Source organism: Acanthamoeba castellanii (assembly GCF_000313135.1).
Source record: "Acanthamoeba castellanii str. Neff unplaced genomic scaffold scf7180000084746, whole genome shotgun sequence".
Lineage (NCBI taxonomy): Eukaryota > Discosea > Longamoebia > Acanthamoebidae > Acanthamoeba > Acanthamoeba castellanii.
In genome coordinates, this window is record NW_004457568.1 from 1 (window position 1) to 11,859 (window position 11,859).

General features: G+C 58.7%; 4 protein-coding genes across 4 annotated transcripts; 2 read left to right on the forward strand and 2 right to left on the reverse strand.

Annotated features, from left to right (window-relative positions):
* Positions 1–94: 94 nt before the first annotated feature.
* On the reverse strand, positions 95–1,721 carry ACA1_184590 (AlphaN-acetylglucosaminidase, putative; the record flags this gene model as incomplete). The annotated part of the gene is made up of 7 exons (XM_004342452.1): positions 95–336; positions 365–452; positions 537–600; positions 686–816; positions 862–1,035; positions 1,138–1,282; positions 1,399–1,721. Coding segments are annotated over 7 exons (1,167 nt in total), but the record flags the coding sequence as incomplete, so codon positions are not given.
* A 146-nt stretch (positions 1,722–1,867) lies between these two features.
* On the reverse strand, positions 1,868–5,819 carry ACA1_184600 (alpha-N-acetylglucosaminidase family protein; the record flags this gene model as incomplete). Its single annotated transcript, XM_004342453.1, is given in 19 exon segments — positions 1,868–2,108; positions 2,196–2,306; positions 2,322–2,346; positions 2,424–2,532; positions 2,613–2,688; positions 2,761–2,842; positions 2,942–3,038; positions 3,120–3,175; positions 3,236–3,319; positions 3,395–3,656; positions 3,718–3,790; positions 3,879–3,936; positions 4,044–4,218; positions 4,292–4,633; positions 4,705–4,768; positions 4,837–4,967; positions 5,081–5,215; positions 5,294–5,438; positions 5,521–5,819. The coding sequence occupies 19 exon segments, from the start codon at positions 5,817–5,819 to the stop codon at positions 1,868–1,870; spliced, it is 2,565 nt and encodes an 854-aa protein (XP_004342502.1).
* A 797-nt stretch (positions 5,820–6,616) lies between these two features.
* ACA1_184610 (protein kinase domain containing protein) lies at positions 6,617–10,186 on the forward strand (the record flags this gene model as incomplete). The annotated part of the gene is given in 10 exon segments (XM_004342454.1): positions 6,617–6,795; positions 6,809–6,815; positions 6,992–7,262; positions 7,359–7,771; positions 7,894–8,074; positions 8,148–8,866; positions 8,947–9,024; positions 9,124–9,232; positions 9,347–9,779; positions 9,859–10,186. The coding sequence occupies 10 exon segments, from the start codon at positions 6,617–6,619 to the stop codon at positions 10,184–10,186; spliced, it is 2,718 nt and encodes a 905-aa protein (XP_004342503.1).
* A 108-nt stretch (positions 10,187–10,294) lies between these two features.
* Positions 10,295–11,788, forward strand: ACA1_184620 (hydrolase, NUDIX domain containing protein; the record flags this gene model as incomplete). Its single annotated transcript, XM_004342455.1, has 7 exons — positions 10,295–10,427; positions 10,569–10,660; positions 10,779–11,001; positions 11,115–11,199; positions 11,235–11,327; positions 11,433–11,493; positions 11,597–11,788. The coding sequence occupies 7 exons, from the start codon at positions 10,295–10,297 to the stop codon at positions 11,786–11,788; spliced, it is 879 nt and encodes a 292-aa protein (XP_004342504.1).
* Between the last annotated feature and the right edge of the window lie 71 nt (positions 11,789–11,859).

Genomic DNA, 11,859 nt, shown 5'->3' on the forward strand with positions numbered 1-11,859 from the left:
TGGTGGGCTGAGGTTGGGTTGTTGAGCGCAGCACCTCGTAGACGGCTCGGCTGGCAGCGGCCAGGTAGGTCGGGTCGGCAGAGGGCGGCGACATCTCGTTGAACGTGTCGGCGTTGTAGATGTGGTCTGTCCCGAACTCTTCCTCCACCAAGCGGATGACCTTGCTCCCGATGGTCTTGTAGAGCGAGTCGAGGGGCGACAGGAAGTAGACGTTGGTGTATTGGTGCGGGAAGCCGGCCCAGTCGGCCGACTTGGTGAGGTTGGCCGTCGGGTAAATCCGCTTGATGCCTTGTTCACCACAGCCACCACCACGACCAAGAGTGAACTTGACGCTCGCTGGAGGTGTTTGTGACGGTAAACAAACCTTCGGGCACAAAGCCGGCGAAGGCCGGAAGAACGGGCAGCATGCCGAACATTCTCTGTCGCTCGACGATCTTTTTCTGCAGTTCGGCCTGTGGTGGGTGGTGCGTTGCGTTATTGGTGGCAGACTAGACTGGCTTCTCTCTCTCTCTCTCTCTGGGGAGTGGTGGGCTAACCTGCGCCAGACGCCACGCAAGGTCGAGAGGCCCGCCCCAGCCCTGGATGTTGCCCATGCGGCCCCTGATGAATGCAACCATCAGCCATCGATGATGATGATGACGTGGCACGAAGATCTAGGTGGCTCATTGTGGGGAGCGTGTTGTACCAGGCCAAGAAGGCAGGGCCGACGAAGAAGCTGGCGAGGTCGTCCTCGGTCAGGCCTAGAGCCTTGAAGACCTCGGCGAAGATGGACTCCTGGCCCGTCGATGACAGCGGCAGGCTGATCCCGTGCAGCGCCTATTATTGTCCGCCACCGCCACCGAACAGAGATGTCAGCCCAACCAGCAAACGATGAGTGGTGAGGAGGCCATGGTTACGTGCCATCCAGTCGATCTCCTGCTCCCAGCGGTCCCACTGCCACCACACCGACGAATAGCTGTGCGTGCACGTGTTGAGGTAGTACCGGTACTTCACCGGCGATTGCATCGTCAGCGGCTTCGACAGCAATGGCAGCGACTGCGAACGAACAGACCACCAAGCACGCTGTGAGCCCCATGATGAAGAAGAACGCATGCGTTGAAGAGGTTGCGTGAAGGCTGAAGGTGGCGGGTGAGGTACGGAGGGGAGAGCGAGGTTGTTGCCGGAGCCGGCCACGCCCCAGGAGACCGAGCAGTTGCACGAGTACTTGAGGTACCAGTGGAGGCCCGACGCCAGCGCCACGCCCGACGACCCTTGGATCTGCACCTGCGTCACTCCTCCCACTCTGCTCCCCCAAGGGGCCACAGTTGCTCCCGATTAGATTAATTCGAGTAGCAGAATCATTGTCTAGATTAATCCCACTCCGTCTGAATGGATCTGAAGAGGGAGAGGCGAGTGTACGTGGTTGTGGAGAGCGTGTAGAAGTCGTGATCCGAAGTGCTACTTTCATCTTCTTGCGGTGTTGGTGAAATGGAGAGCTGGAAGCGAGGCACGTAGGAGGCGCCCAGCAGCCGTCCGATGAGACCCTGCACGGCCTGCACCTGCACCTCGGGCGGCGTCGTCGACTTGCGCATAGGGAACCGCGAAGCCACCCCCTCGACGCTCACCTCGACCTGGTGGTCCTCTTCATGATGATGAGACTCCAGCCCGCTGGCAGCGACCACCACCAGCAACAAGCCCAACAACAGGCCAAGCACCACAGAACCGTGAACTGGCCGCACCATGACCTTGTGAACTACGAGAAGAAGAACAATGAACGAGGGTCCTTCTTCTTCAAGGTTACTCTGCAATGACCAAATAGGACCTGATCCGAACCCATCAAGCTTCTTAATAAGGACTTGATCTCACTATGAGCTCATCGTCATCGTCATCATTGGCTGCTTGACGACTTGATGTAGAGATCGACTGCGGAGCTGGGCACGAGGCGCGAGACGCCGGCCTTGAGCCAGCCGTTGGTGTTGAACCCGAGGCAGAGCGGGTTGAGGTCGCACAGCCACATGAGCTGGGCTAGGTCCGTGCTCCACATCGGGTGCGCAAGCAGGTCCGCTCCCGAGGCATCCATCGCTGCGTGCTTGACGTACCGCGGCGCCAAGCGCGGCAAGTCAAGGTACCTAGTGCCAATCACCAACATTAATACAACGCACCATGACACGACACACGACACACACACGATACACATGGTGGTGAGAGGGTAGTACTTGGCGGCGAGCTTGTATGCCACCTGGAGGGTGTTGCCCGTGGGTGTGGTGGCGTAGGTCGTGTTCTCACGGTTCCACTTTTGTTCCAGCTGCAGCAGCTCACCGCGGTACCTGGCCGCGTCAAACTCTCGTCCGGCGTAGACCGCTTGCACTGCACGACCAGACCGGGGTTTAGCGCTGAGAGAACGTGTACAGAAGAATGAAGGGGGTGGGGCAAAGGCAGCGTACAGACTGAGGTGATAAAGAGGGTCCAGCGCGGTTGATAGTAGGACCGCACCAGGTCGGCCCAGTGCTTGGTGGCGTAATCGGTGATCTGGCCGTCCGGTCCCCACAAAGTCTGCGCCCACGACAGCCCGCCCTTACGGTTAGAATCGATCATCGGTCATCTCCACATGTTCTGCTGGTGGAGAGGCGTACAATTTGGTTGCGCGCGTTGAACTGGTAGTGCAGCGCTTGGTCCGGCGTGTCGGCCCACGACAGGGCGCTCTGAATCCTAGGGAGGGGGAAGAGAGCCACAGGTTAAAATGGTGGTGTGGTGGTCTATGGGCGGAAGGTGCCTGCGTACCAGGTGCCAAGGAGGTAGTTGGGGTTGGTGGCCAGAATCTCGTCGATATCGCCAATGAGGGTCAACAGCGCAGACCCCAGAGCTGAATCGCGCACACACGCACAAAGCATACCTAAGCTCACCAACCGAAGACAAGCAAAGCCAAGAAAAGGCGGTCGAGAAGAGTGTGCATGACACGTACATTTCAACTGGTCGACCGTGTATGTCTTATGGGCAGCGTATGCTGAATAGGCAGCGTCAAATTGCGCGTAGATGTCCCTGAACGTGTTCGCCAGCACCTGCGTATTGATGTGTTGTGAGCAACCAAGTCAACAAGAATGATCGTGCGTTGCGATGCAATTGAGCGCCAGTCAAGGTACCTGGCGCGTGAGGTCCACGCAGTCGTACTGCCACGGCCCGTTGGGAGCGTAGCCCTCTGTGACCATCGAACGGTCAGTTTGGCGCAAAAGAGCCAAGTAATAATAATGAGCGTAACTGGTTAGGGCGGATTGGAGGAACAGGCGTAGTGCTTCCACTTCCTTGGCCGCATTCGCCACGCCGCCGTAGCCCATGCCCAGACCTAAGGCGTTGGCAAGGATGAGGCATTGCGGTTGATGGTGGTGGGCGTGCGCGGTCAACTTGCAAGTTGTCGTACCGGGTGTGAAACCGAACCATCCATAGTCGATCACGGACTGGTTGTAGGTGGCCTCGCGCAGCAGCTCCCATGCCTCGCCCACCGACGACAACCCCGCCGCGAGGCCATACCGCCGCTCGGCGTAGCGCTGCACCCACTCGACGATGTCGAAGGCCTCGCTGCGCCAGCCCATCTCGGACATGAGCTCGTAGACGACCGGGTTCTGCTCGATGGCCTCCATCGTCATCCCCACTCCCACCTGCTCGCATGTGCCACAGATCAGCTGTGGCCTGTACAACAACATAAAATAAAATAGATTAAAATACAATGCAAGGAGCTTTTACCATGGTGTTGCCGGGCGTGGCGAGGGCGAGCAGCGGGTCCGACGAGTACTGCGTCAGATTGCCGTACAGTCCTCTGTACAGGAAAAACCGATAAAAGAAATAAATAAAAAAATGAGATTGTGGAACTCACAACGCTAAGAGAGGTTATTGGGGGAACGCACCGCACGCCGCCTCCATTGTGGAGCATGCACCACACGAACTCCTTGCCGAAGTACGAGTCTGTGTCCCAGGAAATAGGGGAGCTCAATGCTAGGTGTGGTGGTGGTGGTGGTGGTGGTGGTGGTGGTGGTGGGCCAGACAATGGTGGGTGGGGGTGGTTGGCTGACCTGTCTTGCTCCACTCGGGGTTGTTGTCCGAGGCCAGGTCGAGGATTAACATGTCCTTGTCGCTCACTCCACTGAGGTAGGATCTGACGCGCGACTTGTCCTCCCAGAACTTGTCAAACACGAACGACCAGCCCTGCATCACCCACAGCGCCTGCGGGTCCTCTGCCGCCATGCCCTGCTCAAGGCAGTCCACAGTGTGAGCGAAAACCCCACCATCGCTTACGCCACTCTGATAGACTGCACAGCACCTCGTAGACGGCTCGGCTGGCAGCGGCCAGGTAGGTTGGGTCAGCGGAGGGCGGCGACATCTCGTTGAACGTGTCGGCGTTGTAGATGTGGTCCGTCCCGAACTCGGCCGTCACTCGGCGGATGACCATGCGTCCGATGGTCTTGTAGAGCGAGTCGAGGGGCGACAAGAAGTAGACGTTGGTGTATTGGTGCGGGAAGCCGGCCCAGTCGGCCGACTTGGTGAGGTTGGCCGTCGGGTAGATCCGCTTGATGCCATCGGGCACGAAGCCGGCGAAGCCGGGGAGAATGGGCAGCATGCCGAACATTCTCTGTCGCTCGACGATCTTTTTCTGCAGCTCAGCCTGTTGTCGGGTGGCAGCTGGCATGAGCGAAGAGCGACAGAGTCCATTCATGTGATGCTCTGGCATTGTACCTGAGCCTTGCGCCACGCAGGGTCGAGAGGCCCGCCCCAGCCCTGGATGTTGCCCATGCGGCCCCTGATGAACGCAACCATCAGTTTCAGGTCTAAACCACCAGAGATGGCTGGTGAGCGGTCATGACGCACCACGCCAGGAATGCGGGACCGACAAAAAAGTGCTCCAGGTCGGTGTCGTTGAGGCCCAGGGCCTTGAAGACCTCGGCGAAGACGTACTCCTGGCCCGTCGACGACAGCGGCAGGTTGATCCCGTGCAACGCCTATTATTGGCATTATCACCATTGCGTGGCATCATGGTAAGGATATGGGTCAGCCAAACGTGTTCAGGAGGAGTTTGACACGAACAAAGGTCTGATAAGGCCGATTAGAGTACCATCCAGTCGATCTCCTGCTCCCAGCGATCCCACTGCCACCACACCGACGAATAGCTGTGCGTGCACACGTTGAGGTAGTACCGGTACTTCACCGGCGACTGCATTGCCAGCGGCTTCGACAGCGCCGGCAGCCGCTGTGGACGAGGAAGAAACACGCGATAAGCCTTTCACAACCCACAGTCGGCGGAGGCTGAAGGTGGCGGGTGGAGTACGGAGGGGAGAGCGAGGTTGTTGCCGGAGCCGGCCACGCCCCAGGAGACCGAGCAGTTGCACGAGTACTTGAGGTACCAGTGGAGGCCCGACGCCAGCGCCACGCCCGACGACCCCTGGATCTGCACCTGCGTCACTCCTCCCACCCTGCTCACCGCACACCACCCCCGCATGGCCAGAGTAGTGGTCGGTATTCATCAAATCTGAAGCGAGAAGAAGATGCACGCACGTGCGAGTGGAGAGGGTGTAGTAGTCGTGGTCGGTGGAGGAGCTTGCGTAAGGGGAGGGCAGGATGGAAAGCTGGAAGAGGGGCACGTAGGAGGCGCCCAGCAGCCGCCCGATGAGGCCCTGCACGGCCTGCACCTGCACCTCGGGCGGTGTGGCCGATCGACGCGCGGGCCAGACTGCCTTTGATCCAGCGGGGCTCGCGCTTGCCATGGTAGTGGCCTCAACCACCACCATCAGCCCCAAGAGCACTAGCGGCAGGGCCAGCTTGGCCCAGCTTCGCTGTGCTGGCGCAGTCGTCATCTCTAGAGATTGTGTAGTGCTTACAAATCAAATAGATCGTGTTGTGTGCTCGACGCACGCACCAAGCTTGGTGGCCGCTCAACGAGGCCGCAGAACCAGTGACTTGCAAGTCCTGTCACGGCCTCAGACATCTCGCTTGCAAAATAGATTTAAAAATGTGATTTCTTTCTTATTCTTTTTGGTTTCTTTCTGCTTTCCTTGTGCAGTGAAAAAAATAAATACACTTCAAAATACTGCACTGCGAACACAAAGCAAAAGATCGAAGCGAACAGCACGCACGAACGTAACATAGATAGGAAGCGATCTCAACGATGGACCAACAGCACTACTTCAGCGAGTACACTGTAGATGATTTAAGACAATTTCTTGAGGAGGTAAAGAATAAGCAGTACCATACGGCCCGCACGGTACCTTGCAACAACGGCAACAATATAATTGACACCGCCTTCGGCGGGCCTAGCAAGCGAGGCGCCAGCGCCTGTCTCTTTCGTCAGCAAGGCAAGCAGTACGTTCCCTCCTCGTGATCTTCTAATTTGTTAATTTTTTGGCCAAAAAATCGAATTAATTTTAGAATGCCTCTTGTTTACTTGCCCCTACGTTTTATTGGCACTGTGGTGCTGCTCGGCCATCAAGATTACATCTTTGTGTGTAGCGCACTATATTCTTTTCAGCCCTGTTTTGGTTGGCCGCTTCGGTGGAAATCGCTTTTTTACTGCAAACACCTCAGATTGCAGCTTCATCGTTGGCCTTGATGTACGCACAGATGTAAATTCGCGCATACGTGGGAAGAGCTACGCATGCCGCCAGACTACGCCGTGATTAAGGATAGCAAGCGCAAGGATCCCATCAAGGTCAAGTATCCGAACGAGGAGGACAACAACTCGCTGCTGGTGATGCCCCTGACGGAGCTCTATCCGACCAAGATGACCACCGTCATGCAAAGCGTGCCGCAGGTCACCCAGGGCGATCTGTGTAGGTATTGGCTAAAGCATGAAGGTACCCTTTCTGCCCCCACTGGACTCTGCACCTCGCCACAACATCCTAACATCGCACACACGCACACACGCACACACACACGACACACACGACACACACGCACACGCCGCATGACACGACACACAGGCAAATGTCCGCGTTGGGAGAACTGTTACTTCCTGCATCCGGTGATGAAGATCTATAATAATCTGGCCAAGGTCAAGATGTGCTCGTTCTCGCCGCCCGAGAAGTGCCCCAACCGCGGCAAGTTCTGCCCGTTCGCGCACACGCCGCGCGAGCTGGTGCCGCCGAAGGACTTCGTGCTCTACAACGTCGAGGTCGCCACGTCGCGTTCGGGCGTCGAGAATATGCTGGTGGGCTCCCCGGCTGGCCCGGTCTCGGTGCCGCTTCGTTATGCCATGGACACAGCCGGCTTTAGATACTGGCTCGAAATGAAGGGCAGTTCAGGTACGCCTGTGCGGTGTGTCCTGTATCGTGTGCGGTGTCGTGTGTGTGTTGTGTCGCGTGTGGCGCTCGCTCACTGATTTTTAATGAACGTTGCAGGATTAATTAATGTTTGCACGGAGGATTACTGTGATAAGTGGAAGGACTGCTACGACATCCACCTGTCAGCTAAGTTCTGGGAGGACAGGCCCACCACCGAGCTGCGGCCGCACCCCTACCTCCGTATCACGAAGCGACCGGTCGCGCCCGCTCCCGCGAACGTGGTCGACCACAAGGCGGCGCTTCTGCATCAGCAGCAGCAGCAGCAGCAACAACAACAGGCGGCGCTCATGTATCAGCAGCACCAGCAGAATCAGGCGCAGCTTCCGCCGCAGCTGCAGCTGCAGCTCGAACAGCAGAACTACAGGCCGATCATCCAGCCGCATCTACAACCGCCGCAGCCGCACTACGAGATGCAGCAGCAATACGCGGCGCAGTACTCGCCGTTCATGCCGTCAATGCAGATGTCCACGGTACTCATCCCCAGCTCGCCAGTGTTCTCTGTCGGGCGTGTGTCGGGCGTGTGTTGTGTGACACACGACATACGTCATTCTAACAACACTTGGACAACGCCACTGCCACTGTGGTGCAATAGCAACCGGCCCCGGGCGTCTACCACCAGCGGTCCATGTCGCCCATGCTCGAGGACCAGCAGGGCATGTATGCCCAGCCCCAGCTCCAGCCCCAGCCCCAGCCACCGCAGCCCGTCGCCAGGCAGAAGCCCACGCGCACCGCCGCCCCGGCCTCTGCATCGGCCCAACTGATCGCCACCCAAGGTACCAGCCCCCATGTCAGCCGCTCTTTGATGACGTCAGCTGACTCTGTATTTCTCGTTTTCTTCTTCAAAAGCCCCAGCCATCGTGCCGCCGGTCAAGGCTCGTGCCGCCGCCCAAGGGGCGACCGCCGTAGAGGCCGAGGCGCCAGCGGACTACCAGGCCGATGAGGGCAACATGTACGAGGAGCACCTGCTCGAGTACCTCAAGGCCCCGCCCGCCGGCATCCGCTACCGCGAGGTGGGCCAGGTGATGCCGGAGATGCGCGGCAAGTGGCAGGCCTGCTCCGAGCGCTACCGCGAGCTGTTCGAGCGGATGACCAAGGCCTGCCGGTTCAGCTCCATCTGCGAGCCCGGCTCGACCGTGCCGCGCTTCGTGTTCAACCGCCACCTGCGCATCGGCGTCGGCGGCTCGTCCGACGTCTTTCTGGCCCTCAAGTACGACGACGGCATGGAGATCGCGCTCAAGCGCATCTCCAAGCCCTACGACGACGACGACGACGACGAGAGTGACGGCGAAGCCGAGGCCGGCAGCGTCGACGAGAATGCCAAGCCGCTCGACAAAAAGTTCAAGACGGAGATCGACCTGCTCAAGACGCGCAACAGCGTGATGGGCCTCGTGCGCTACTTCGGACACGTCGTGATCCTGTCCGACCCGCTGACCGACCGCCACGACCCGCAGATCGAGCACTACATCGCCCTCGAGCTCATGGAGTGCAACCTCAAGGAGCTCGTCCAGTCGTGGCACTCGCAGGGCATGCTCGGCGGCCGGCCCGCCCACTTTCTCACCTGCCAGGTCAGTCCTACTTTCTTGCCTTCATTTCCCGGCCTTTTGAGTACTGTGCGGTGGTGTGCTGACGATGTGACGCTGCGCAGTACGCTGTGGGATCGGTGCTGCGCACTCTGGGCGACCTCTGGCGGGGCCACGGCGGTCTCGTGCATCGCGACATCAAGGTACCTTACAACTCTTGCCGCACGCTCGGCACGCACGCAGCAACGCACGCGGAGCAAGTCCTTACGCCGTGTAACGTGCCTGTGTGTTGCGTAAAAAAGCCGGAGAACATTCTGGTCGACACCATGAAGCAGATCAAGCTCATCGACTTCGGCATCGCCAAGGAGCTCAGCAGCAACACCACCGCTAACACCACGGGCGTCCTTTCCGGTACGGCCACACACACACACACACGCACACCACACGACACCACACACGACGCACGCACCACCGCACACACGACACACATCGCGCCACCTAATCAACGCCACCCGCACACACTAGGGACCTACATGTACGCGGCGCCGGAGCAGTTCCTGGGAAAGCGCGCGGTGCTGACCAGCGACCTGTTCTCGCTGGGCCTGGTGCTGTTCTACCTCCTGACGGGCGAGGAGAACTGGCCGCCGGGCGCCTACGTCACCAGCGCGCGGCTGTTCGATCGGCCGCGCCTGGCCGAGGTCATCCCGTGGCCGCACAAGCTCGCCGCCACGCGCCACCTGCTCGAGAACCTGCTCATGGCCGACCCGCACACCCGTGCCTGGTACGACCCGAGCCTCGAGCGCAAGAAGCAGTGCCACGAGAACATCCTCCGCCACCCGTTCTTCTGGAACGACCGCCAGGCCACCAACTTCCTCGTCGCGCTGGGCAACCTCCGCAGCTACGACTTCCCCGACGAACTCGCCCGCATCGACGCCATCATCCACGAACTCCTCGACGGGTACCTCCATCTGTCATGCAGTCTTGTGTGTGCGACGTGTGCGGTGGTGTGTGCGGTGTTTTCTGACGACGCGAGACAGGAGGGCCGAGTACTGGTGGGAGATTTTGGAGCCCAGCCTGTGGGCGGCCAAGGCGTCGTGGTGGGTCGAGAAGCGGGACAAGGAGCGCCCGGTGAACCTGCTGCGCTTCATCCGCAACTGCTACGTCCACTCGGCCAACAAGGAGGAGGACCGCATCTTCACCGAGCGGCCCTACTTCCTCGAGCTCCTGCCCACGCTCGTCGTGCGCCTGTGGGAGGCCTGCCGCCGCGAGCACCGCCTCATGGGCCACCTCGTCCTCCGCTCCATCCTCCTCCCCATCTTCACCCCCACCCTCTACTTCCCCTACGCCGAGCGCAACTGGTTCTGATGAAGGTGGCGATGGCGGCACTTCGCTAAAAATTATTAATTGAATTCATTATTATTTAATAAAACTCTTTTCTTCTTCATTTTTTGTTTTGTTTGAAGTGAACGAAAGATGGAAGTGGCGGCATCAGCTAGCGAGGTGCCGGTCACGATCCTGGCGGCGAAGGTGGACTTCTACAACGGCGTGACGGTCGATTCCACCACGCTGCCCCACGATGCATCCAGCTTCGATTCCGTTCTTTCGGGTATCTTTTTAGCCCAATCAATTGCCCAACCATCCAGCAATGGAAAGGGTCTTTTATTATGTGCTTGTTCATCATTATTTTTCATTCATTCATTTCGTTCATCGCTCATTCATTTTTATTTTTATTTTTATTTTTTAACAGCTTCGCTGGAGCACTGGAAGAAGGAGGGCAAGCGTGGCGTGTGGCTGGGCATCCCCATCGCCCTCTCCCACCTGATCCCCACCGCCGCCAAGGTACCATTCACAGCTCTAGTCCCGCGACGATTTCAGCCCACACCCTCGTCGTGTGTCGTGTGTCGTGTGTCGTGTGTCGTGTGTCGTGTGTCGTGTGTCGTGTGTCGTGTGGCGCCAGCACGGCTTCGTGTTCCATTCGGCGGAGCCCGCGTCGGTGATGATGACCCGCTGGCTGCCCGACAACGAGACCTGTCTTTTGCCCGACGGCGCCTCGCACACGGTGGGCGTGGGCGGATTCGTGTACAACGCCGAGAAGCGCGAGCTGCTGGTCATTCGGGAGAAGTACATCCCGACGGGCATGGCGCCGTTCTACAAGCTGCCCGGAGGCTACGTCAAGGCCGGTACGCGCCGATCGACACGCACCACCGCACACGCACACGCACACGCACACGCACACGCAATACGACACGACACACAACGCGACTTGATTGCTCATCTGATTCGATGCACACAGGTGAGGCCTTGGGTCTGGCGGCCGAGCGGGAGGTCGAGGAGGAGACGGGCATCAAAGCCGAATTTCAGGGCATCATCACCTTCAGGTATTCTCACCAACCAAACCAGCCTTTTTCCTCAGTTCAGTTCTCACCGCCGCCGCCGCCACTACCCTCAGGCACATGCACCCGCACCTGTTCTCGAACTCGGACATCTACTTCGTGGCCCTCCTCAAGTACCCTCTTCTTACCCCTCCCTTTTTTTTTGATATTGGATTGGCGAAAGTTAAGCAATACAACTAACCATGTTGGGGGTGCTTCTCTCCGCCACGGACATGCAGGCCCCTCTCCTTTGCCACCTCTCGGCAAGAGGAGGAAATCGAGGAAGTGCTCTGGATGCCCGTACTCCTTCTCCCAACCGCACACGCACGACCGCACACGCACCATCGCACACACGCACCTTCGCACACAGATCTGGTTCTAAGCGTGATTTTTTTGATGACAGATTGACGAGTACCGGACGCACCCGAGTGTGAACGCGGTCAATCAGCGAATCGCCAGCCTGTTCGTGGAGTCGCTGGGGCAGGGACGGCCCGCGCTCGGCCTCGAGACCATCGAGCTCACCAGCGACTGGATGAAGGCCAAGACCTTCCACGACCTCTACACCTTCTGCAACACCGACGCCAAAGGGAACTAACTCTCCAGAAATGCCAAAACTCGAAATGTTTTCCTAAATTTCGTAAATTTCTAAACGACCTTCCAGAACCT